Source organism: Anser cygnoides, chromosome 13 (assembly GCF_040182565.1).
Source record: "Anser cygnoides isolate HZ-2024a breed goose chromosome 13, Taihu_goose_T2T_genome, whole genome shotgun sequence".
In the NCBI taxonomy this organism is placed as follows: Eukaryota; Metazoa; Chordata; class Aves; order Anseriformes; family Anatidae; genus Anser; species Anser cygnoides.
The window spans coordinates 8,027,002-8,050,923 of record NC_089885.1 but is presented as its reverse complement, the minus strand read 5'-3'; the positions used below and the strand labels follow the sequence as shown (position 1 = coordinate 8,050,923).

The following is a 23,922-nucleotide window of genomic DNA, read 5'->3' as shown; positions in this document are numbered from 1 at the left end:
GCATCCAGCAGGAGAGCTAGGCAGCCACATCCCTTTCACCTGTGAAAGCCTCCAAACTTATTCCTCTTTCCAAGGCAATTCCACCATCCAGGATAATTACACTAATTTGTATATCTGGAATCTCTTTCAATTAAAAGAAGAAACCAGAAGCACTGAGATTGCTGGCAGAGTTGAATATTAAAAAGCATTTTCAATATGTATGCTCTTGTTCAAAAAAGATAACAAAAGATGCTAAAATATTAGCATTTGGAAATGCTAATCGTCTTTTGCAATTAAAACACTCTGAAAAGTGTTCAGTGATGACTCAGCCTCGGCAAAATCTGAAATTCAACAGGAAGCATATCATTTCTGGTTTTGCATCATTTATGCTAAAGCTGGACAGACTTCCTAAAGATTTTCTGAGTGTTTAATTACTTAAAGTGGACAGATGTGGTGGCAAAGCAACACTCACTCATCCAAAATGTAATCTCCAAAGAGACAACAAGAGAAGGAAAATCTTCAGAAATTCCCTTTGGCCTGCAAGTATTAAGCTTGTGATTTTCAACTTCTCTTTTCCTAAGCTTCTGGTTTTAATTCAAGTTTAGATTGTACCTCATTTGAATAAAGTAAGTATCAGAGCCAAGTGCTAAAACAACAGGGAAGATGAACACCTTGTTCTGCAGACAAGTCTTAAAGCACTGCTCTGTTATAAAGGCAAAAACACCCTAATTCATAGCACAATCAATGGAAGGGCAATGCAATCCAGCAAAACAGATGAAGCAATATACTTACTTTCTGATGGCGCATGTTCCTCCAGAACAGATTCATCTGCTCCTTGTACAGAAGCATATCCAGATGATGCAGTTTCACTACGACTATCTTCTTCGTTAATTGAAGTGACATTTGATGTCCCACTGGATACTGTAGCTTGCACAGACTCTGTCCCATCTTCTACATCCACCTTTGCAAAAAAAGAGAAAGTGCTTAAGTTACAGCTTTGAAGGAGTATACATCTTTCCAGAAAAACAGTGTCTGCAGGGAATGAAGTCTTGTTGACTTTTACTCAAAAGATTTCAAATAAATAAAAAGCTCTGCTGTTAACCTTCAGCATCATAAGTGAAAACCAGCTACTGTCTATTTAGAGTGGGAAGTTCAGATGCAGCTTCCGCATTCTTCAGCTAGCTCTTCCCTTTTATTGCCCAGCATTAGGAAAATCTATTTTTCTTCCACTCAGTGCAGGTGTCCATCCTCCAGGCAAACTCTGATGTACATTTTAGCTGCTCCAGGCAGTGTCAGGCACTGGCAACAGCATCTTCCTCTGGCATTTGCCCAGATCAGAGGCAGAACACACGAGCAATTCTTTATGTATCCTAGCGTAATATTGATAGTGGCATCCACCACCAGGAAAGACTGACTTACCTCAACACCCAGAACTTTGAGTATGTCACACTTGCACATTGGGCATGTCCTGTGTTCTAGAAGCCAGGGGTCAATACAATTCTTGTGGAAGAGATGGCTGGTGGAAGAAGGTAACCAACAAGTTATGTTTCACATCAGTGAAGATGTTTACGTAGCAGCAACTAGACTTATTTACAAACACTGAAAGTTCATTCATTCTAGAATGAATTACCTTATTTTGCCAGAAGTTGCAGTTGAAAGTTACAGCTAGCTGGTTAGTCTCTCAACCTATAGCTGTTTTATGGTTATTGGTTTCTCTACCCAGCTTGCTAAAATTCAGTATTATCTCTGCTACATCAGTCCTAAGTTGTTGGTTTTTTTTTTTAAATCACTGTACAATGGATTCCCAGCTGATACTTTTAATAATGCAAATATTGACACCAACAGTAATATCAAGGTCAACTTTTGTCATGCAGATGCATGACTAAATAGCACTTCTGTTAAAACTACATAGAAAAAAACTCACCAGGTTACGTCCTCAACATAAACTACACTCCCACACATTTACTTTGCCTATACAGTCATTGTGTATTCCAAGTGGATATTTGGCAGGCTGCATACACAATAAATTAAATATAGTTCATAGCCATTACAGATGCAAATGTTTGCTTCTATGAAGATACTCAGTTCCACAATGAGTCTGAATTAGGACACAGATTCAGACAGACTACTTGAAATCCTGTAATTTGCCTGTTCCTTCTGCCTGAATAGAAACAGCAAGGCACACAGGCACTGTTCAATGTTAATCACGTCTCTATTGTGAAAGAAGTGAAGAGTTCACCACATTTGGTGTTCGGTGTCCTACACCTAAGCATGATACAAAATTCCCCAATTCAGCTTACATAAACATCACTTCCTTCCACCTGTACCAATGTAATGTCTATAGTACAGCCTAAAACTTCCTTGATGCGTGACAATTTTGAGAACTTGTGCTTAGGTCTGGTGTACCTCTCCTGCTATAAATGCCTACAGTTTGACTATCTGGACAAGAATGCCTTCTGCAAACACATACGCCCCAGATACTCAGATACCACTGATGTGACTCACAGGAGCATTCAATTGCTTGTTTTGCTTGTTTCATTTATAGATACAGTTAAATGCTTTTAACAAGGAGGGTCTCATCACTGTGGCTGACCACCAACATCAAGTACATTCTTCCAGTAAATATCAGTTTATAGAGAGTTTAATATGGTTGATATTGGCAGAGATCATCAAGCAAACATGGTCATCTTAAGCTAGTCTCATTTACAGCCATACTTGGGCCAAAGAGGAATGAAACAAATATATTTAAAAGCAGACTCAGAGCAAAACACAGTATAACAAATTCATCTATAAATAATACATTCGAAAGAAGTCACTCTCCTCTTAACCCAGTAAATCATGCTTTGTTTTACAAATTCACATCAAGATCAGGAGGCTTTATAGGGAACTAACAGGACAGGCTTTAGATACTTAGAACTGACTTCTCTAAATGCCTCTGTACTTATGGCACTTAATTCATTACTATACAGGACTACCCACTAGCACAAATGTGACAAGACAACCTAATAACCATTGGGACATTCCTGAAAGCTTATTCAGTTTTGTTTTATTCTAAATTACGATGCATTAGATCAAGGAAGTTTGTTGATAACACCTTACCAGCCCAGCCCCTTGATATCAAACCAGCTGAGAAGTCCTACTACTTGTAAACAGAGAGCTTTTGCAACGCTATAATAACTCCAGCTCAGATTTAACAGTGTTTGACAAATAACACTGCTCAGAACATAACAGCCACAGATTTTTCCATTCTTCAGAACTGGATTTTTCCTATATCAAAACTTTAAGTGCTTTTTCATAACCCTCCCCATGTAAAAGCACATTCTTCCCATATCAAATTTGTGCAGTTCACACAGTATTTCACCTGCGTACTTTAACTCTGATTTTAGAAGCTTTGCCACAGCAGTCCCATTCAGCAGGCACACAGAGAACTCACACAGAACAAACTTCCTTAAACCTTGAAAAGGCTTCATTACTTATCTTAGGAACTATCAAATTAAAACAGTAGTATACCAGGCTTTCACAGGAGCACAATGAGATACAATAATATAAAATTCTAGAAGAATAAAATAAACTGCTATAGCTCTATTTTGGCCTTTATTTCAGAAGAGGCATGCAAGAATCAAGAAGTGTTTTCTTCTAAACTATACAAGTTAGCATGGTTTAACAAGTTTAGGTTACCAGACTGATATCAATGACCCTCTCAGGAAACAGGAAACTGAGTGACAAGAAAAGTGCATAGTTTCACCAGTTATCTGCAATTTAGAGTTATCATTTTCATACACTAGTGTGGTGGTTTACTCAGCTGGGCAGCTGAGTTTCACCATAACCGTTCTCACTCCCTTTCTTAAAAGGGAAAGGGGGAGAAAATATGGTGAAAAGGGCTCGAGGGTTGAAATAACAAGAGGGAGATCATTCAACAGTTATTGTCACAGGCAAAACAGACTCAGAGTAGGAAGATTAATAAAATGTATTACTTATTACTAACAAGCTAGAGCAGTGAGAAATTCTCAAACTAAGAACACCCCCCCCCCCCCCCCCAATCCACCCTCTTCTACGTAGTCCTCCTCCGAGCAGCACAGGGGAATGGAGGCTGCAGTCAGTCAATATCGCTTCATCTCTCATGCGGGACCCATGGGCTGCAGGGGGACAGCCTGCTCCACCAGGGGCCTCTCCACAGGCTGCAGGGGAACTTGTGCTGTGTGCCTGGAGCACCTCCTGCCCTCCTTCTGTGCTGACCGACCTTCATCTCTGCAGGGCTGGTTCTCAACCCTCACTCTCCCAGCTGCTGTTATGCAGTAGTTTTTCTTTCCCCTTTCTTAAATCTGCTCTCACAGAGGCGCAAACAAGATCATTTATTGGCTTGGCTCTGGGCAACAGCAGGTCCCTTTGGAGCCGGCTAAAAGTGGCCATTATCTAACAGCAATTTCTGGAATCTTCTCACAGAGGCCACCACTGCAGCCCCCCCACTACCAAAACCTTGCCATATAAACCCAATACAGTCAGCAGAGGAAGAAATCTTTAAAAAGCCCTAGAATCTTCTGGAGAAGCAATGTGTTCAGCCAAGCTGTACAGTGGAAGGTAGTGTGCCCCTACAACCCGTGTTCATACAAGTGTCCATTTACATAGTTCCTGTAATTTGAAACACTGACAGATTCAAGAATTCATGCTCTGCAACAGCTTGATTTGAGCTTGATCAGCTTTGTTAACACAGCAGAAGGGATATCCAGTAGAGGCACGTTTCATTATCTTGGATTAAGGGTCAGTTTGGAAGATGACTTACTTGCAAGTCAGGATACGCACTACTTCGTTTGGCTTGTACGGCTCAATGCACACAGCACAGCTATCTCCATCAGGACCAGTTTCCTAAAGCGGCAAAATGAATTTACAGCATTAATCAACTGTGAAAGCTTCTTCTGAACTAGTCAGATTTACTGTGGACAAAGGGGTCTAGCTAAAGTAATCTAAAATAGCTTCCATATATAATCTTATATAAACACATTTTAATGGATTACTCATAGTAAAGCTGATGTTTGAACAGAAGCATTCAAAGTTTAATCCCATGGTTTAGAAATACAGCTGCAAACCATCACTGGGTTATTTCAGGCACTACTGCAGAGGTTTGGAAATTACTACCACCAATTTTAACCACAAGAATAGCCAGTGAAGCTGGGAAGAGGTGCTAGTTCACCTTTAAGCATCCATGCCACAAAATTAGGAACTCTCAACTCAACAACAATACAAGTAAGCAGCTAAAAAAAATTTATAAGAAAGTGCAGATTTGGAAGTCTTGCACCCCTGAAAAGGACTTGGTCTGAAAGAGGAACCACCTCTGCAACACACAGTTACAGGTTCCAAGAGGCTTCTGCACCCTTTTCCAGTGTGAAGGACCAAGCTTTACATTTGTGCAAAGTATGCGCCAGAAGGCTCAGGACATGGCAGACGAGTTATACCTTGTCTCCTTGCTTCAGGGTGCGCAGCTGTAACTGTCCAATGGCCTTCTTAGCTTCGGCCTTCAGTTGTCGCTGTAACAGAAAGCAGTCCTCATTAAACACGGTTATTTTTCTCGGAAGTGATGGTTACTAATACTTACTGGTACTTGCTTGCATTAGACACCTTGGTTTTATAACCTAGATGTTATCGAAACAAGCTAAGTAAGCATGAACACGCTGTTTAGACAAAACATGAAACAAGCTTCAGGACATACTCATATGGTTATTGACTCTAGATGACACACCAAAGCATCTGCACATGCTTTGTTTTTACCTAACCTTCTCATAAAGCACAGGAATTTCAAAGGTTTCTTCTTTTAGAAGATGTAAGATAACATCTTTATCAGATTACACCTAGCCAAAATAAATAGAAACCTTCAAATTAACTTGGAACAGAAGACTGAACACCAAGTCCAACAATCAATAATTTTAACTACTTGCTTTATGACATCCTGGCAGAGACTCACACCACGATGAAAGGCGAGGCTCTTTGCCCATCAGCTCAGTTACCACCAGCGTACCCTGAACTACTCCTCTGCCACGACTTTCACAGAGCACAAACTGCTTAGGAGCCAGCAGCCTCCTAGCACCAACCACACCTGTCAGGTGGAAGAATGCAGTTTTATCTCAGTTTTGGCTCAAAGTAACACAAACCAAAAAAAAAAAAAACAACTCTCAGCTATTTTTCCCCTACTTCCACCACCTTGTGAAATAAATCAAGTGACTAGCCCCAGGTGGTTTACGAGGCAGCTTTAATGAAAGCAGAGGAGGAAGCTGAATTGCATTCCCCTCCACACCATTTGCTTGGTGCTGTCAGGACACCCGAGCAGAGACGAGCAGAAGCCCAGCTTGCCTGGCAACTGTTGCTGTCCAGCTGTCACTGCAAAGCATTTAATTAGCACAGGAGCCAACATCTCTGTTTAAAGGTCACAAGTTGGTGCTGTTCCACCACCATCAAGAATTGACTGTTCTCTCCCTCCCAGTGCTCTTATTGCCTCAGGACACGGAGGTGTATCAGGCAGCTCTGGCACTGCTGCCCCAATCAAAACTCCTCTTCCAGATTCAGCCGCTCCATGCAGGAACACTGTGCTGTTAACTTTCCAGCATTACTTCCCCAAACAAATTTTACTTCTTTTACAAGAATCTTTTTTGGGATGAAGGTGCAGGGCTGCTAGCAGAAGCAGAGAGGGAACAAGTTGGTGATGAGCTACTGATGACACCTAAAACTCAGCAAAGCTTGGTAATTCAAGACTGCATGAAGTTTCCTCTGCTGAAGCAGTTAATGGCAAAAAAGTTAATTTATATGGTCTGCTGTGATCCTATCACATAGCTTTGGTGAAGCCAAACTTACTGGTATACTATGTTGTTTTGGGCTTCTAACATATGGCATCAATATGCATCCTTTTAGAAGCTTCACAGTTAATAGCTATAGCAATTATCAAGAAAGATATGCACACAATCCTAAGGGGAAGGATGCAAGCAGGTTTTCAGATGTATTTTACCTATTAGGAACAAGAACTGATAAAATTTTCTTCAAAGCTTATAAAGATCTTCTGTTGAAGATACCAGTGTAAGTTTCTGTAAGCCACTTTAGAATCATGTTCCCCTTGTCAATGTTTCAGACACAAGCTACAGGGAAGTAGCCACATACTTGTCTCAGAAAACCTTGTGGCCCCTAAAAGTTTCAGTAGCAAATGTAGCTCCATTAACAGACCAGGAATGCAGCAATATTAGTACCTGCATTACAGCTACTTGTTATAAATCAAGAACTAAACTATCTAGGAGCGTACTCCCTCCTACAGTACCTAATCTACACATCTAATGTCAGGCCAAACATATTGACAGGACCCAACTGGCTGCAGAAACTCTGTTGGCAAACAGCAAAGTTTAAGTGTACTCAAATGGCTGTATGATTAATAATTTACTGAAACGATATTTTAGGTTTTGCCTGGGCACAAGTTTAATTGCTCTTCTTGAAATGCACCGATGGCAAACTCACCTTTAACATTGATTTTGCTAAGTACAGCAGAACACACTTCCAGGGGGATGGCAAAAGGCTGCAAGAGGAAGCTTTTATTGAGTAGCCTACCAGGAGATCCAGAATACTCAAGCCTGGAATGTCAAAGCATTTTGTGAAGCCAGGTTTTTGGAGCAAACATTCAGTGTTAATGACTTTAAAAGCCTCAAGCCAGCAGCTCTGGAAAAACAAAAAGCTGACTAGGCCGAGGCAAGAAAAAAAGGAATCAAGATACTAGAAGACAGGTCAGGTCCTGGCTGCTATCCAGGCTGCAGCATGTTGAAGTAGATAGGTCCCTAAATGGGAAAGGTGGGTTTGCTGTCCTTAGTCTTACCTAGTCCCTCATTACCAATTTAATCTCCAAACCATCCTGCACAAGGGTGCCTTCCAGGCCCCCTACGAGTACAGTCACAGCAATGCAGACCAGCAAGCTCTAAGGAGGCGAGGAACTCCTGCCACGGAAGTAGCTCTGAATTGCAGCAAGGTGAGCAACTCACCTCCTTCAAAGCCATTAATTAGGTCAATGCTCAGCTGCAACACCTAATTCTTATGAAATCACTGGAAGTGAAGACTTGAGCACAAATCAGAAACCAGGCCACAGATTAACATCCCTGGCCATTCTGCATTAAGAAAGGCTAATATATTGAAGACCTGAATTTGTCATTTCACTGAATAGAAAGGTAGCAAGGCACTTATCTTACTTCCCTTCCCCTGTTTTTCCACCTTTTCACCCAGAGACCTCACTAACAGACTGGAGAGGTGGACACTTGAATTTCAAGCCCAGAAAAAAATACACATTCAGATACATAGCTGGTTGTAAACAGCTTATCTAGTTGGTTCATGAGGAAAATGCGACTCCATTTCAATTCACCATTAGGATAGATGTGTTATTAAACTCACGTTTTCACTTGGACCTCAAGATAACATGACTGGCTCTTCTCAATAGTCACTCAACATTAAATAAGGTTTGCACAGTTTCACATTCCTGACTTGTATACAATTCCTGCTCAAGCTGAGTGAGAGCACTGCTGCCTTCTAGAAAATTCTGCAGCAAAGAATGCATTCAGACCTTATGTGGGTTATATGGTGATCAAACCAAGGAGAAAAAGAGTTCCTTCACTAGAAAATGCAGGTAGTTGTACCGAAAAGTACAGAAACTGTTGGTAAATGGTGAAGATTAAATGTACTCAACAGCCTGACTACCTATAAAACAAGAGATCGCTTCTGACTTCTGAAAGCACTGGAGTCTGAAGACTTTTCCCAAGTTAAAGAAAATGAAAAGCATACTGCTAATATGGTAAATACCTTGAGACCATCCAGTTCAAACAGGGGTTACCCCTGTTTCTGCTCTGACCCCTAGCAAGCAAGTGGGATTCAAGAATCCAAAAGATAATAAAAACAGGCCATAGAGCATTATAATCATTTATCATAATAAGTTTATCACAGCATTCTGTAAAGCAATCAGGAAGTATTTCTTTTGGTTCGAACAGTATACGGACATTTAAAAAAAGACTAATGCTCGGTTGTACTGTCAGACTTCACGGAATAGCAATATAATCCCACAGGGCAGGTCAAGAAGTGCACAGATGCTATAAAAATATTATAACACTGGTCAAGGCATACATTCAGATACTTGAAAAATTGTATTAATTACTATGAAAACACAACTGTTTCTTAAATATACGTCCCAGAATAATGTAAAACCCTTAGACAACTGTGTGATGGAGGAGAAAATACCCCACCAAATAACAGACTAAAGTCCAGACAGTCAGAGTCTCTAAAGGGCTAAATGATGACAGGCAAGTTCCACATGTAGCTTGCACACTGATAAGCTGATTGACTAATATTCAGTGTTTCAAAGTCTCTGTTTTGAGACTTCGGAAATGCTCTGAAAATCCAGTCAGCTAGTTAACAGGGAACACTGTGGAGCCACCTTTTTACTAGTTCACCTTCACTAACAAGAACTTTTTTTGTTATTCTTTGCTTATCTTATCCCCGTGAGGTCAATTTTTAGACGCCTTGGTACAAAAAACAATTGAAAAAACAATTCTGGATTGTCTTGGGTTTCACTTCTACAAAGCAGTAGATTTTTTTCACGACGGCAGAGAAGCTTTCTTCGATTCTTATACTTTATAAAGCACTTTAAGGCTCCTTAATTTCAGTTTGGCTGAAATCATGTGGAACTGGCATGTCATTTGTCAATGTTGTTTTTCAATCTAAAGTAAACTTTGTGCACACTGAGCCCAAGATAGAAACAGTTTGTGAAGTTGCAAGCCAAGCCAACTGGATTTTCCCAGTACCATCTACCAGAGGCATTAATAACATCTGTAGCTCTTTGAAAGCCTGAAAGATCAGAACAGAGCAGAACTTCTGCAACTACTCTGTTAAATACCTTTGCAGGAGGAAAAATTTTTTGTATGATTTGATTACAAGCATCTTTTGCAGATCAGCTTCTAGGGCACCCAATCCTGTTTAGCGCTGGAACTGAGTTCTCACTATGGGGTAGTTCAGACAGAATGGAAGAGGAAATTCAGCAGCAGGAGACAGTATGCTTCCCTGTCCACAGACGTTAGCAAGTGGACAGCATCAAGATACAGGGCTCCATGCCACCCCTTGTGAAAGGTACTACAGACACAACCCAGCACAACTTCCAGGAGTGGCAGTGCTACATCTCAGTCAGATGAGGCCTTCCAATACCGCTCTTCCAGCTATTCCCTTATTGTATTCTCATGTCACTTCCAGCTGTTGCATAACACCAGAACACAAAAAGTCTAAAATGAAGCACTAACGGGAAGCCTAGTCCCCAAGATAATGCAGACAGCTTAGACAAGGCAAAAATAGAGGTTTCAGTCCACTGCTAAATGTCTAGTCTGTAAGCATATTGCCAGCTGACTGTTCCTCATCCACAAGATTACACTTAAACAACAGGATTCCAGAACACCAACTCGACTGAGTTAGGAGCTGTTGTTATGAGCAAGAACCCGGCGTTCAGCTCTGGCCAAGTTCCCCGTGAACATTGCTGTCATTCACCCCAGTCCCTCCCTGCCAAGAACAATGGTTCTGCATGTTAGCATTTTAGAGAAGTCAGTCCCAAAGTGTTATCAATGCCCAAAACTGGCCTAAATTTCAACACCTGTGTCCAACTTCTAGCTTCAGATTAGTTCAGAAGGATCTTGCTCAAGGGGCCTGATCTCTCCACAACAGCACAGAAACTCGTCAGGGCACATATTCTTTAATGGCAGAACGTCTCTAAGTATCTAACCCAGTCCTGACGTAATTCCCAAACCAAGCTAGAGTAAGATGCTTATGCTACTTTATGCTACTACTACCTGTAGGAGAGGACTCTAATAACTCTTCTTTCAGAGTTCAGGTACCTCCTGCAAAAAGCTTGCAAAGAAGCACGCAAATACCCAGTCGTCTTTGCAACACAGCTGCAAGGGAAGTTCTTGTATCTGAACCATTCAGATCCTGTTCCTCCTGCTGCCCATCACCTTTGACAGACATCATGCTAGTACTTAATTCTCACCTTTAAGGCTTTTGCTTAAGCCCTGAAGTAGCAGGTGTAAGGTGGGTCTGATCAGACTGAAGACAAAGCTGTGTGCATTAGTTGTATCAGCTGATCAGATAATTGCACAGAGGAGAGTTACTTGGAAACTTAACTCATTAACAATTGCCTGCCTGGGGGTTAAAAAGAACACAACAGTGCCTTTTTTCACCTCCTAATTGAGGCTGTCACTGCAGCTCTGAGAAAACTTTCAGTTAGAAAGAAGCTTTCAACAAGAGGCAGTTTCCTAACTTGTGGTCTACAAAACACGACAGGAGTCATGCACCATTTTGCAGACACATTTGTAGTCGTGTCTCACATTGCAGCTAGCACATAGGCAGCGCTACGTGGGAAGTGTGAGGGTCAGCTAAAAGCAGGTTAGCTCTCTCACCTCCTCCAATACACCAGCATTATTGCTGCACTGCAGTGCAGGGAGTAAAATTGTAGGAAAAAGTTGGCAAAGCATCATCAGCTGCACTCTCTAGATACAATTAGATAGGTAACATTTTGCCATTTCTTTGAGTAGAAAGATTTTGGCTGTTTAAACGTATCTCCCTTAGCAGTTTAAAGACTACACGCTCTCCTTCCTGTGGAAGGAAGGAATTTAGTGATTTTGGTGCTCAAGCACTATTTCAGCCTTAAGATCCACAGCATAGTGGCTCGGGTGGATAATAGGCGATGGCACACACAGAGACAACACACTCACCTGTTTCCTGGACTGGGCCCTCGTGATCCTGAATCTCCGAGCAGAATAAAAAATAAAGTAACCCACGGTTGCTGCTGTGACAATGAAAAATGACACTGAGACAAAGAAGATGGAGTAGTGATTCATCCAAGGACCGTGCTTTTTCCCCACTTCAATAACCATTGTCACTTTCATGCCACTCTCGATCCTGCGTAAGATCTCCATGCCTTTCAGGTTGCCAATCATAATTGCAACAATGCTTCCTGCACCTGCAAAAGAGAAGGGGAATCCATGCTCAGTTCCCAGGTGCTGCATTACAGTCATCATCTCAGAGGCTCTGGTTCAAGTGCCAAAGAACACACTGGAGAGTTTCTAACTGGCATTGACAGATTTAATACGACTGGAGGAATAAGCATCATCTCTTTGTACTTGTTCAGCTCAACAGTATAGCAAACCATATTTAGAATTCATTCCTCCCCATAAAGCTCCTCACTCCCATATGGGACACTCATCACCATCATTTTCAACAACACTTCGGCAATTTATATTTTAACATGCCTTCGACCTACATGGAATTAAAAAGAAATCCTACAAACACAGCAAGGTCACGAGGGATTGAGCTCCTGGAGAACGCCCAGATGCCAGGCACAGAGCTGGTGGCTTAGGGATGCTTCCTGTAACATATCTGCCTCCCTCCTTGCTCTGCTGCTAATTCTTAACTAAATTTAACAGCACTGTTGAGTACTTATCCAGACACCAAACTATCATAGCCTAGATCAGCCTTTGCTCCTGCATTTTCAGAAGCAACTGAAAAACATTTGAGTGAAATTTGGTGGCGACTATAAGTGCTGCAGGTTTCTAAGGCAAGTTCAGAGGGATGCCAATACTGAGGTGTGCTTGGCTTTTAAACTGCGAGTGGCAGACTAAGCCCCATCCAGATTTTAACATCAGGGTTCGTTTCCTTGATTATGCATCATGGCAAAACATCAGAGGAAGGAAGAGTTTTACAGTTGGAAGAAATTTCAAGCAACTCTGGTCACCAAATATTGACTTGGATAAGGCTGTTTTCATTTCAAGTGGCAAGTGCTGAGGTCCCCTCATACCCTTTGTAGGAACTTCAGGCAGTCCCAATACATTAAAGAAGCTCTTAGGAGAAAAAGGGAGAAAGGAAGATGAGTAAGCAGTCCCTGGTCTCTCTAAACCAAATACAAGATTCAAAGACTAGCCGGTAAGGAGTCCCACGGAATTAAATCATCAGCTGCACAACATTCATAATATATTACACAGCGAAGGAATAAAGGCTGTTACAGAAGTGCTATTTTTAGCTAACCTCCCAGCCAAACCAGTTTTATTGGTGAGACCAATTTTTTTTCCTCCATTAAGAGAAACCTCATCTAACTTTCAGCTATCAAAACTAGAATTGGTGTTGAACCACAAAGGCTCTCATTTTAAAAAGCACTTATTAATTTTCCAGCTTGCTCATGTAATGCCTTTGATCCGAGATGTCTAAGCATGATGTCTAGCAATTCCTCCCAGTGAGAACTCATCTTTTATTCAGAAAGCTCCCTGTAATGAGAAGTACATCTCAGAGCAGGGAAGGGATGGGGAAATAAGTCAGACTGCACCTACCATCCTTTATGATGAGCTAGGATTTATAAGCCAGTTATAAAACGAGCTGGAAGGAGGTGGTAGGAACAAGAAAAGAATTAAGCATGGGTCAGGTCAGGAGCTGAGACTTACTACTTTTGTAAGCGTGGAGGAAAAGCGTGGGAGAACAGGTTGTGACAACAAGAAAATAAAAAGCTTGCCAAAAGGCTTGTTCTGCCTTATTCCCCTCCACTTCTACGTGCCTCACCAGTCAAATATAGCTTGTGGTTAAGTGCAATACAACACACAGTAAAGGGATTTGTGTTAATGCAATGTCACCACCAACCCGCAAAACCATTTCAACTACCGAGTCGGCAGTTGTAATGAAGTTTTACACCCTTAAAAAACTTAATTCCACCGAAGTTGCAGGCTAATCAGTTCACCAGGATGTTATTAGAAGACAACATTAAGTTCTTTCCTAGTACCTTCCACACACCCACAGAGATTTCTCACAATTTTAGCTGCTTTGGATCAAAACACGTGCGCTCATCTAGTCAAGTTCGAATCATTGACTGCAGCTATTGAAGAAAGGAAGTTTAGGTGGGTGTTTTCTGCTCCGCCTCATTCATTCAAGCACCCTCGCTGGGAGCCACAAGCTGCTGGCCTCTTTTCCTCCTGTCACTGCAACCCTTAATGCATATTCACACCCATGAGGAGGTGGAGGAGGGAAGACATTGTTTCATGAAGGAGCGGACTGGTGGTGTGTTGGGGTCGTTTTAGGCATGGCCAGCTGTGGCAACAATTAGAGATTTATTTATTTATTTATTTATTTATTTTTACCAACAATGAAGAAAGCACAACTTTTAAGAGCTTTGACACTGCAGGAACTAAGGCAAAATTGAGAGGATGGTCATGTCCATCAGCATCTGCACTGCTGCCCCTTAGAACAAAACCCTGCTGACATGTATCAGCATCCATCTTTGATATTTTGTACTACGAGCTCAAGCTTTTAGGTCCAGCAATTCATTTCTAAAGGCGCTTACAGGTGAGCTAACCTGACAGCACCTAGTTAACCAAATGCCTTGTGCCAACAGTCAGTGCTGTTCCAGGATTCCTTTCCCTTTATTTCAGTGCCTGGTTGACCTGGGCCACTAGTGGCACAGGCATTTGGTCACTTTAGAAGCTCCTTTTGGACAAAACAAGGCTCTGGCACCAATACAGAGTGCCTGTCAGGGGAGCACCTGAGGCTCCTTTTGGCAGGTGGAGGCCTTATATGACACTGTGCTGGCCTGAAGCTAAGCTAGAAGCCCAGAAGTTGTGTTTAGGCACGCTGCTGTGCTGCTAGAATAAAAACAGCTAGGACAAACCCCACTCAGTGCTTCCTGAGCTGCTGGAAGGATGCCATCGTGGCAAGTACTGAAACATGCCTGTGGCCAGGAAGCCACCAACTTGAACAGAGGCTTCTGACAGTGCTTGGGCATCTCAGCAGAAGTGAGCTATTTGAGGGGACACCTGCAGAGGTGTCTCACACACAGCTGCTGCCCTGAACTGGCACCTTTTCTCTAGACTCCAAAGTAAGAGGAATCACCTATGCATGGCAAAAAACTCTCAGAGACCCAAAACCCTAGCCTAGAAGTCAGCTTTTGTCATTCAAGCAAGGCTTCCTATAAGAGTTTAAGGGAAGTTAGAAGGTACGATTAAGCTGCTGCCTGTATAGTTAATAATAGGGTCACATTGCTAAACAGAAGCAAAATCTGTTGAGTTAAACATTTCCCAGCTCTCTCCTTTTCCATCTCCTATGAAAAGGAAAGCGGGAAAGTAACTCAAGTCTTCAGACAAATATCATCTGCCTCTGTAGGTCTGGACTTTTGCAAAAGTTTCCCCCCAAATGATGGCAGCCCACTGGTCAAAATCTGAAAGATGCTGTTCTGCAGACGCTGGTTGGCACAAGAACTAAAATGGTTTGTTGGGGTGTGAGGAGAAGAGCTGGAACAAGCACATTTGGCACACAGGAAGAGTACGTGACTAGAGATCAAAGTTTTACTCTTCCTGTATCAGGTTTACTTAGATGTAGAGTGGAGTTTCATCTATTTATACCAATATAAATAGATATATTAAACCCTGCCCTGCAAAGGCCCTCCTTGTTCTGCCATTACACTTTGGCTTCATGCTACCCTGTATGCATGAAGTTACAGGTTTGGCAATTCAGAAGAGAAATGCAGCATGCAAGACGTGCTCATAACTGGCACTACTGACTTCTGCACAGTAAACACCTGCTTTTTCCACAACAAGGGGATTACTGTCACCCTGTGCTGCTCCTGTGTGAGCTACAGATAAATCAGGTCTGAACCACTGCCCTGCATGGTGGGACTCCATGGCTTGTGTCAAGGCAATGCTTGCATGGCAGATCCACGCTGTGCACACAGCTAACGTTAACTCTCACCTCACAGAAGCAGCTCCAAGGAGCTGTCACAACGTGCTCAGGTTCAAAACTACAAGCCGATTCCCACAAAGGAGAGGATTTTCAGACTTCTAACATTGTTTTCCTTCCACACCCATGCAAGTGAAGGAATGAGAAACTCTAGCAGCTTGGAGAAACTACCTCCTTCCCAGGCACATATGAGTACAGCCGCAACTTTTGGAAACACCTTAAGCAGGTTTACCTGGGTGTTAGTGATTTTTTTTTTCCTTTAAATTAAAAGGGAACTGTTTTTCACGGATATTGATCATTTACAGACAGTATTGAGCATTCCTCTCTCACTTCCCTGCTGGGACCCATTACAGTTGTTCTTCCCTTCAGGCACTTACTGCAGCCTCCAGTGGGTCTGGGGAATTCACAGGGTGAGACGGGGTTCAAAGGAATTTCATAAGGAATGCACCAGGTTTTCCAGTAATTACAGGCTCTATGACTGAAAGCTTTCTGTCCAGCCCACCAAGCTCACTACTATTAGAGCATTTTTATTACACCAAAAGAAAATAAAACATTAGAAAGGAGCTCTACCAGCAGTCCAGGTGGAATGAATACAACAGCCCTCCAAGAGCACAGCTGCTAGCTATATGTGTAAACACAACAGGAAGATTTCCTTACCTGGAATGGAAGTGTAATGCTACCTCAACCATAATTAAAATTTAGCTCTACATTTCCAGTGAGCAGCTGCTGGCACTCACTGCATGAGAGCATCAGACCAAGCACCAAAATTTTGGGTTCCACCAAAAGTTGTCCCACTGCTGCTGTCACAACTACCATCCCTTCCAAGACAGCTTTGGTAAGCAAACCTTTCCCTTAGGAGAAGGGGATGTTGTTACAGCGATGTGTTCTCCAGGGTAAAATCCTGCCTCCTGGACGCTCCTGTGCAGGCTCCTACAAGTTTAAACCACTCCGTACATGACAGCCAAAGAGGAGGAAATGCCTTTTCTGCATGCCATTCCTCCTCAAAGACCTACAGCAAGGTTGAAATCAAACTTCGCTGTTGCCCTTTCAGATCTTTGCTTTTTCTTCCAGATGATAGGGGAAGAAAACTTTGCTGCTTTTGTGTTACTCAATTTAGCTTTTGCATTGTGCAGTTAATAAAAGTGAAACACAACATGGGAATGGGAAGAAAGAGCCTCCAGTAATTTAAATCTTTGCTGTGTTACCAAAACCCTTCTAGTTAAGGCCATATTTAAGCTCCCCAGCTAATTAACTGCCTGAAAACAAATTCACTTTTAAAGAAAACTTAAAGCACTGAACTTTAAGGAACCTTTGTTTCATTCCCACATTTTTCTCATTCACCGCCTGAGTTCCATAACCAAGAAAACAGAACTGGCAACACCTGCTTTATGACTGTACGCTCCTTTTGGGTACGGCACGTTTTAACATCTAACATGCCAGTCACTAACAAAACATCACATGGCTCTGAATCTTCGGTAAGAGCTTCAGTTATGAAAGCTGCCATCATTACACATCTACTCTACAGCTGAATTTAACACACAGGTGCTGTTACTCTCCAGTACCTAATGCCACAGAGAACACAATTCAGTCTAATGTTTTCACTGCACAATACTCCAGTGTAACATTGACAAAAGCAGACTTTTATGAGACCCTGACAAAGCTTTTTGAAGTGAATAATTAGCTTCCAGTTTAGGACAGGTTTGCATATCAGAGCTAACTCAGGAAGTCCAACTGCCCTAGCTCTCCTAGTCTCACTTAAAATTGGTTTCTCAGCTTGTTCAGTTAAAACTAGGCATTGGAACTGGTCTGCATTGTTTAAACTTACTCTAAATTCAGTTCAGGTCAACTTATGAAAGCCCCTTTCATTTGAGTTTGAAAGCATATTAATAATCTGGGGCAAATTCAATAGGTCTTCAAGTATAGCTTTTCCTGGACAGCAAAGGCCTAACCCCTGTCACGCCTCTGGCGGCACTCACTACGAACAGGCCACAGGACAGCCTGAAGGGACCCCCTCCCCTCTGAGAGCAAACCTAGATACAACATAGATTGGCAAAAGCATTTGAAGAAGGCAATAGTTTTGTAGACATTTTTGAAGAAATAATTAGGAAAGTTACTTCAGAAAAACAAAAAAAAAAGCTAGGATACCACACACACGAGCTACAAAATTTCAGATTCAGGCCTATTTTTCCCCCTTGACAAATGTCTGAGGTTTTGCATCATGCTTGAGGGCAGTGAAATTAAATGTCAATGCTTTCAACAGCATTACTTCACTCTGTCCAGAGAGCACCTTGTGCAACCAACAAACCCCCGCAGCACCGCTTCAGCTTCCTCACCCCCAGAAGCAGCCCCATGCACCCCACAGCCGGCCCCACACGAGCCTGTGCTTGTGGTCTGGGTGATATCAACAGTATTTAACCCAGGATTCAACCAATGCTATATTTTCCTCAACATTTGACTGTTCTTTAATATTGAAGGGAAACCATTTCATGGAAGTGACTGAAGGAGAAGGAAAGCAAGCAGTGCAGTACAGCTATCTGAAAGTTAAACATTATCCTCCCCTGTGTAGAAAGCTTTCTGACAGGCTAACTGCAAGTTGTTTAATATTGCAACGGCAGAGCGAGTCTAGATGAATTAAGAATTTTTTTAAAAATAAGAATAAAAACGGAGTACCATGTTTTTGTCTAACAAAGAAATTAAGCAGCAATTCAGTATACAAATGAACTGTTTTCTCTCTGTGTTAGGAGGACTGAGAAATGAAGATGCAATTATTAACGGATTAAAGGCTGCAGGCATTCTGCTACAGCTGAGTAAGTTCTGCCAGAGAACTCCTCGAGGATGAAAGATTTCATTTTTAAAGAGCGTGCACGATCTTGCAGAAGTCTTCAGAGAATGCAGTCACACAAGAACTGTTCGAAGCACCATGGCAATAACCCATCACTCCCTTCCCCAGCACTATAAAAACCCTAGCTGAACACCACATAAGCCACATGCTCAGAAAAAGCAGAATGGAAGAAATTTACTTTTCATTTCAGTTGCTTCACATACAAAAAAGTAAAAAAGCAGACTTCTGAGTTTAATTTCTCAAGAATAGGAAAGGCTCTGCTTCACCAAAGCAGAATGGCTATCTGGAGACTAAGGAGGTGAAATACAAATCCTGGTTTTGGTAAGGTGGTGGCTAGATCTTTGCTTTTATCTACATGATACGGTGCCTGAAACACACAAGATCAGAACTGACTGTGCCTTCAGCCGCAGGAGCTAGCACTCCCCAGGCTTTCTTTAGCCACCCAGATATCCCTCTCAACCACAACATGATCAAAAAGGCATTAGGCAATGAAGCCATCTCCCGCACTTTAACATGAAAGGCAGTGTCAGTTGACTCTCCACGCTGTTTCCTACCACCTCAGCACACCTGCCTGTTCAGGCAGGTGAGAACAGTGTTTATTACTCTGCCTTTCAGGTTTTAAAAGTGTAACATTTTGCATACTGCTTACCTCGCTGTATTGAAATAGTAAGAAACGGGATTTCTGGCAGTTGTCAAACAAGCTGGTACAAGTTTACCATTATGTAGTAGAAGGGAACATTAACAGTGTATGCACACCGAGCCCATATTCTGGATGTGATGTAATTCCCCTTGGGTGTAAGATCAGCACTGCACACAAAACCTATTGTGCCCAGCATCATATCATGCTATGGGCATGAGCTTCACACCTGGCCCCCCAGACAAGCACTGTGAAGCCATGAAGCCTGCATCCTAGCTCTTCGCTAATAAATGGTACGAGGTTTACAAAAAAAATATTGCTTTCAACCACATGCACAAGGCCAAGTCTTTATCGGGAATGCCAATCTGACCAAACATCACCTGTCCCAGCACTTATCTTCATTTGTAGATGCTCTTAGAGGAAACTTCATCTTCACAGCTTTATTGCAATGTGATAAGCTCTCCCCTTTGCAGGAGGGAAGGGTGACTGAACTCATTCCAGGAGCAAGTTAAGCCTGGATAATCTGACACATATGTAGTCCTATCCCTCCCCTTCCACTCCTCCTTTGCTCTTTCCACCCCAAACATTACCTGGTCCAAGATAAAAGAATCACTCACTTCCAGGCTACTTCTCAGTTATTTAAAGCAAGAGCTCCTTATGACCCCAGCTTTTTGACTGGGTTCTTACTCACACTATCACATAAGCTTAACGAAATCCAGTTGCAGCTTGCTTTACTGGGCAACTGGCACTATTCTCGATCTCTTTCTCAAAGTCTTTCAAACTACACAGGTAAATCCAAAACAGCAAGACACTCAAAAAAGTTGCAAAAAAAATCAGCAGGAGTAGGCAACAATAGCCAGAGGTTCAAAAAGAAGAATAAGTTAAGGAGCAGGAGCAACATGGAGAATTTTAAGCTGAGGAAATTTAAACCTCAGAAGATCCTGAGCATGGTAAAGACAAAACTGGGGAGAAGAGAAAACCCTGCTAACTGGTGGTTGTGCCCACAGCACAGGCTTGGCCTGGAAACACAAGTCTCCTTTGGCCTGAGCAGCGTATTGTGCTCACCAATGTTACATTTACTCGTGGGACCACATTGCTTGGGAAGAGCCATCCATGTTTGCCCTGAGAAGCTGTTTGGTGAGGCTGGCCTCCAGACCAGACACACAACCATTACTGTGGATAAGGAAGATTTCCACACTAGGAAGTGTGGAAACCTTTTACCAAACAGGCTGGGTGTCTAAGAGGAACACATGCAGACCAAACAGTTTTAAATAACATGAGTTTCCAGAGCTTCCCAATGGGTACTGGAGCTGGAAACCAGCATGCATCCTATTTGGTTTAAATAGTGTTAAAAGTGATGATTTGCCAAGTGAATCCTATCACCAGCCTTCCCTCCACCCCACTGAGCCTTTAAGACTTGTACAAATGCTGCCAGGCCCTAAATCTTAGAACATGAAATCATCCTTTAAAGCAGCAGCCAAGACAGTACACTTGTTAAGGGCACCGTGATGTGAAGAGAGCTGTCATGCAGAACTCATTCATGCCTTTTGGTCTGTGGCACTGACAAGATTGAAATACCACCTCTCAATCCCACAAACAGCGTTTAAAGCCCTCTGGAGAAACAGCAATCAACACTCCTTAGTGAGAATTCTTCAGCAACTATATTCAGCAATCTTCAGCAGTTCTGATTTGGTAAATACATTGCTCACCCTCTTAAAATGAATCACAGAATGGTTTGGGTTGGAAGGGACCTTAAAGTCCATCTGGTTCCAACCCCCTGCCATGGGCAGGGACACCTCCCACCAGACCAGGTTGCCCAAAGCCCCATCCAGCCTGGCCTTGTACACCTCCAGGGATGGGGCATCCACAGCTTCTCTGGGCAGCCCATTCAGTGCCTCACCACTCTCAGAGTAAAGAATTTCTTCCTTATATCTAATCTAAACCTACCCATTACTCCTTGTCTACTCACTACACTCCCTGATAAAAAGTCCCTCCTCAGTCTGCTGCTAACATCCCCTGCTTTATCGTACTCGTAGCAGGAAAGTACCACTGGAAATCAGCAAGTTTGAGGCAGCTGATGATAACAGAAGTCAGCACAACGTAAGCCAGAAGGCATCTGTCTGCAGAAAGACAGGGCACATTTGATACAGTCAGGAAAAGCATCGAGCCCGACTGCTGTTTGCTCAGCGGCATATTCAGGGCTGGAGGCAAACAAGCAGTGTCATTGTTTTAGGGCCACGTGCCCCACACAATGAAGCCTCTGCTGCCACAGCTGTCACTTGGGATTTTAATTCATCCTTCCACATTTCAGCAGCCCAGGAAACCCAAAGAACAAGGGTACTTAACAGACCTGTTCTGGGCTATTTAAGGGATTGGTGCCTACCTTGTATATTTTTCCATGGTACAAAGGTACCTAAATCGGATGAGAAAGAGCAAGGTCAGGGTGAGAAGCTGTCAGCAGCAGCAACCAACCTGCTGTGCTCCTCAGTTCCTCTCCCAGCTGCTCACAGACCTCTGTCCCAGGGGAAACCCCAACTATCGCACCCCACATACCCTGCAGATGTGAGATTAGGCCCACCAGCCCAACCCAGCAAACCATGTTCAGCTGTCTGTATGCCCCTATAGCTGCAATATTAATTTACTCTGAACCAGGTAGCCAGAAGAACTAAACTGAGCCTACAAAGACAAAATTGCAGTCCATACACATTGAACAGCTATTCTTAGATTCAGAGCTGTGAACTCCAGGCACTGCAGTCTGCAAATACCACCTTGGATGTGCTCAGTGCAAACCCCCACTCACTGCAAAGGAGAGCGGAACTATTTGTTTAGACAACATTTACAAAGCCTCAGCACAGCCTGCCTTGGGATTACCATTCTGCCTCAACCCTTTGCTTTAGCAGGACCAGTTTTACAGGTCACATCAGCCTTTCAATATTGTGGCATAGTTTTAGTTTCTTTCTGAAGCTCATGCTTCATACTGAGTTCCACCAGAGCACAACTGCTCTTTTTTTGCTGTATGCTATTTCCTCTAAACATATGGTTGATAGCCTTAATCTCTGCTGAATTCCTGCAGAGCAAGTCAAGTGGCGGTGCTATGTATGTGACCTTCCCTTCCCCTTTTACCTACAGACAAAAGTTTAGACTTGAACCAGATCTCATCAGCCTGCAGCACGCTGTTACTGCTTTGGCCAGAATTACTTAGCTGTGTTCTCACCGAATAAGCCCTCTGCAGATCAGGTGATGTGCCCCTCAAGGCTAGAGCTACACAACAGAGAAACCAAACAAAGTTATCCCAACGGTTTTCTGACCAGCAGAGAGTTCTTTTTCACCAAGCACAGGGACGTACCACCCAAAAACACTTTCGTCCTTCCTAACGTACCCCGATACCCAAACCACCTAACAGCCCGCTTCTATCTTAAGTCAAGGTCCACCTTTAAAACAAACCAACTCTTACCGTGCACTTTTTTTCCCCCCTCACATGCTGTGGTTTTTCCTCCAATCAAATGGATTTTTCAGAAGGTCAATATAGATTACAGAGAGGTGCAATTATAAGCACACACAACTGTACTTTGAAACCCTGCTCAGCCTGCCACTGAGAGGTACCATCTTCTTAAAATGAGCACAATTAAAACTCAAGTTTGCTAATTGATAAGGTCCTGTGCTTATAAAAGTACAAAGTAAATATTACTTTGGACTCCGTTAAATCCTTAGCATTCTACGTGTTGGAGAATATTAAGCAGGATTTGATCATATCTGATCTGGCTTTTTATTGTGTTCTGCTGTTTTTATTGGCAGTTTTGTTTTGTTTTTCAACTAAGTTGGCATACCAGAAAGTTTCCACACAGAGCACTGATATAAGCATTAAAGAATTCCTCAGCCTAAACATGTTGGTTATAAGAAAAGAAGTCTCTCAGAGCAGGATGATAAGGTCACTGCAGTCAAGTACAGACACAATGAAGTCTCTGAAGAAGGAAGTCGCTGCAGAAGCCCAGTTTGTCAGCCACAGAAGGCAGCACACTGTACTTTTTGGTAAGCTTTGCTAACAAATCGGTGCTCTGCTGCTGCAGAAACCCTGACAGAGAATTTGTGCCACACAGTTCAAAGCACACCCAGGGGGCAATTCCCTCCCGGCGAGGCAGAGGAGAGCCCCCACACCTCACTGCAGCACAGGCAGGAGGAGATATCACCCCGGGCAAGCCCTGTAGCTGGGCCCCTAGCCCCAGAGAGGCTGCCTGAGCTACTTCCCACTGCCTCGGCCTGGAGGAAGCTCTTGCCCTCATTTGGTTTCACTGGATAGCATATGATGACAGCAAAAGCAGAAATGAAGGCAATTAGGAAATCCAGACTGTGAATTCACCGTTAGCATAGCCACAGCCGTTACAGAAATGTCAGGAGTCGCAGCTGCACAACAACTGTTCCTTAACTAGCAGGCTACCATCACCTCTACTTTCAGATCATACAGAGTCACCACAGGAGGCCAGAAGGAAACCCAGCCCAAAATGGGGTTCGAAGGGCAATGCGACCAGCTCATCTCCTATGTTTGAGCCCAGACTGTGGCACCAGTCAGAACAAGACAAGGAATACCCAGTAGTTTGCAACACCACCAAAGCCAACTACTGGCAGGTCACTCCCTCTGGGCCATGCCGTGCTGAGAGCCTGTGATGCAGGTCAGGTGAGTGTGGGGCTCCTGGTGCCCCGTGCCCCAGGCAGA

The 23,922-nt window shown here is 42.9% G+C and overlaps 1 protein-coding gene across 2 annotated transcripts in view; it reads right to left on the bottom strand.

The window, feature by feature from the left end:
• Nucleotides 1–23,922, bottom strand: part of RNF128 (ring finger protein 128) — a 40,873-nt gene that overhangs the window by 2,023 nt on the left and 14,928 nt on the right. For both annotated transcript variants that reach the window (XM_013183799.3, XM_048075486.2), the window contains exons 2-6: nucleotides 11,736–11,983; nucleotides 5,430–5,501; nucleotides 4,760–4,842; nucleotides 1,399–1,495; nucleotides 772–940 (exon numbers count right to left, since the gene is read on the bottom strand). In XM_013183799.3, the coding sequence (XP_013039253.1) occupies nucleotides 772–940; nucleotides 1,399–1,495; nucleotides 4,760–4,842; nucleotides 5,430–5,501; nucleotides 11,736–11,983 (669 nt within the window). The remainder of the gene's footprint in view (nucleotides 1–771; nucleotides 941–1,398; nucleotides 1,496–4,759; nucleotides 4,843–5,429; nucleotides 5,502–11,735; nucleotides 11,984–23,922) is intronic.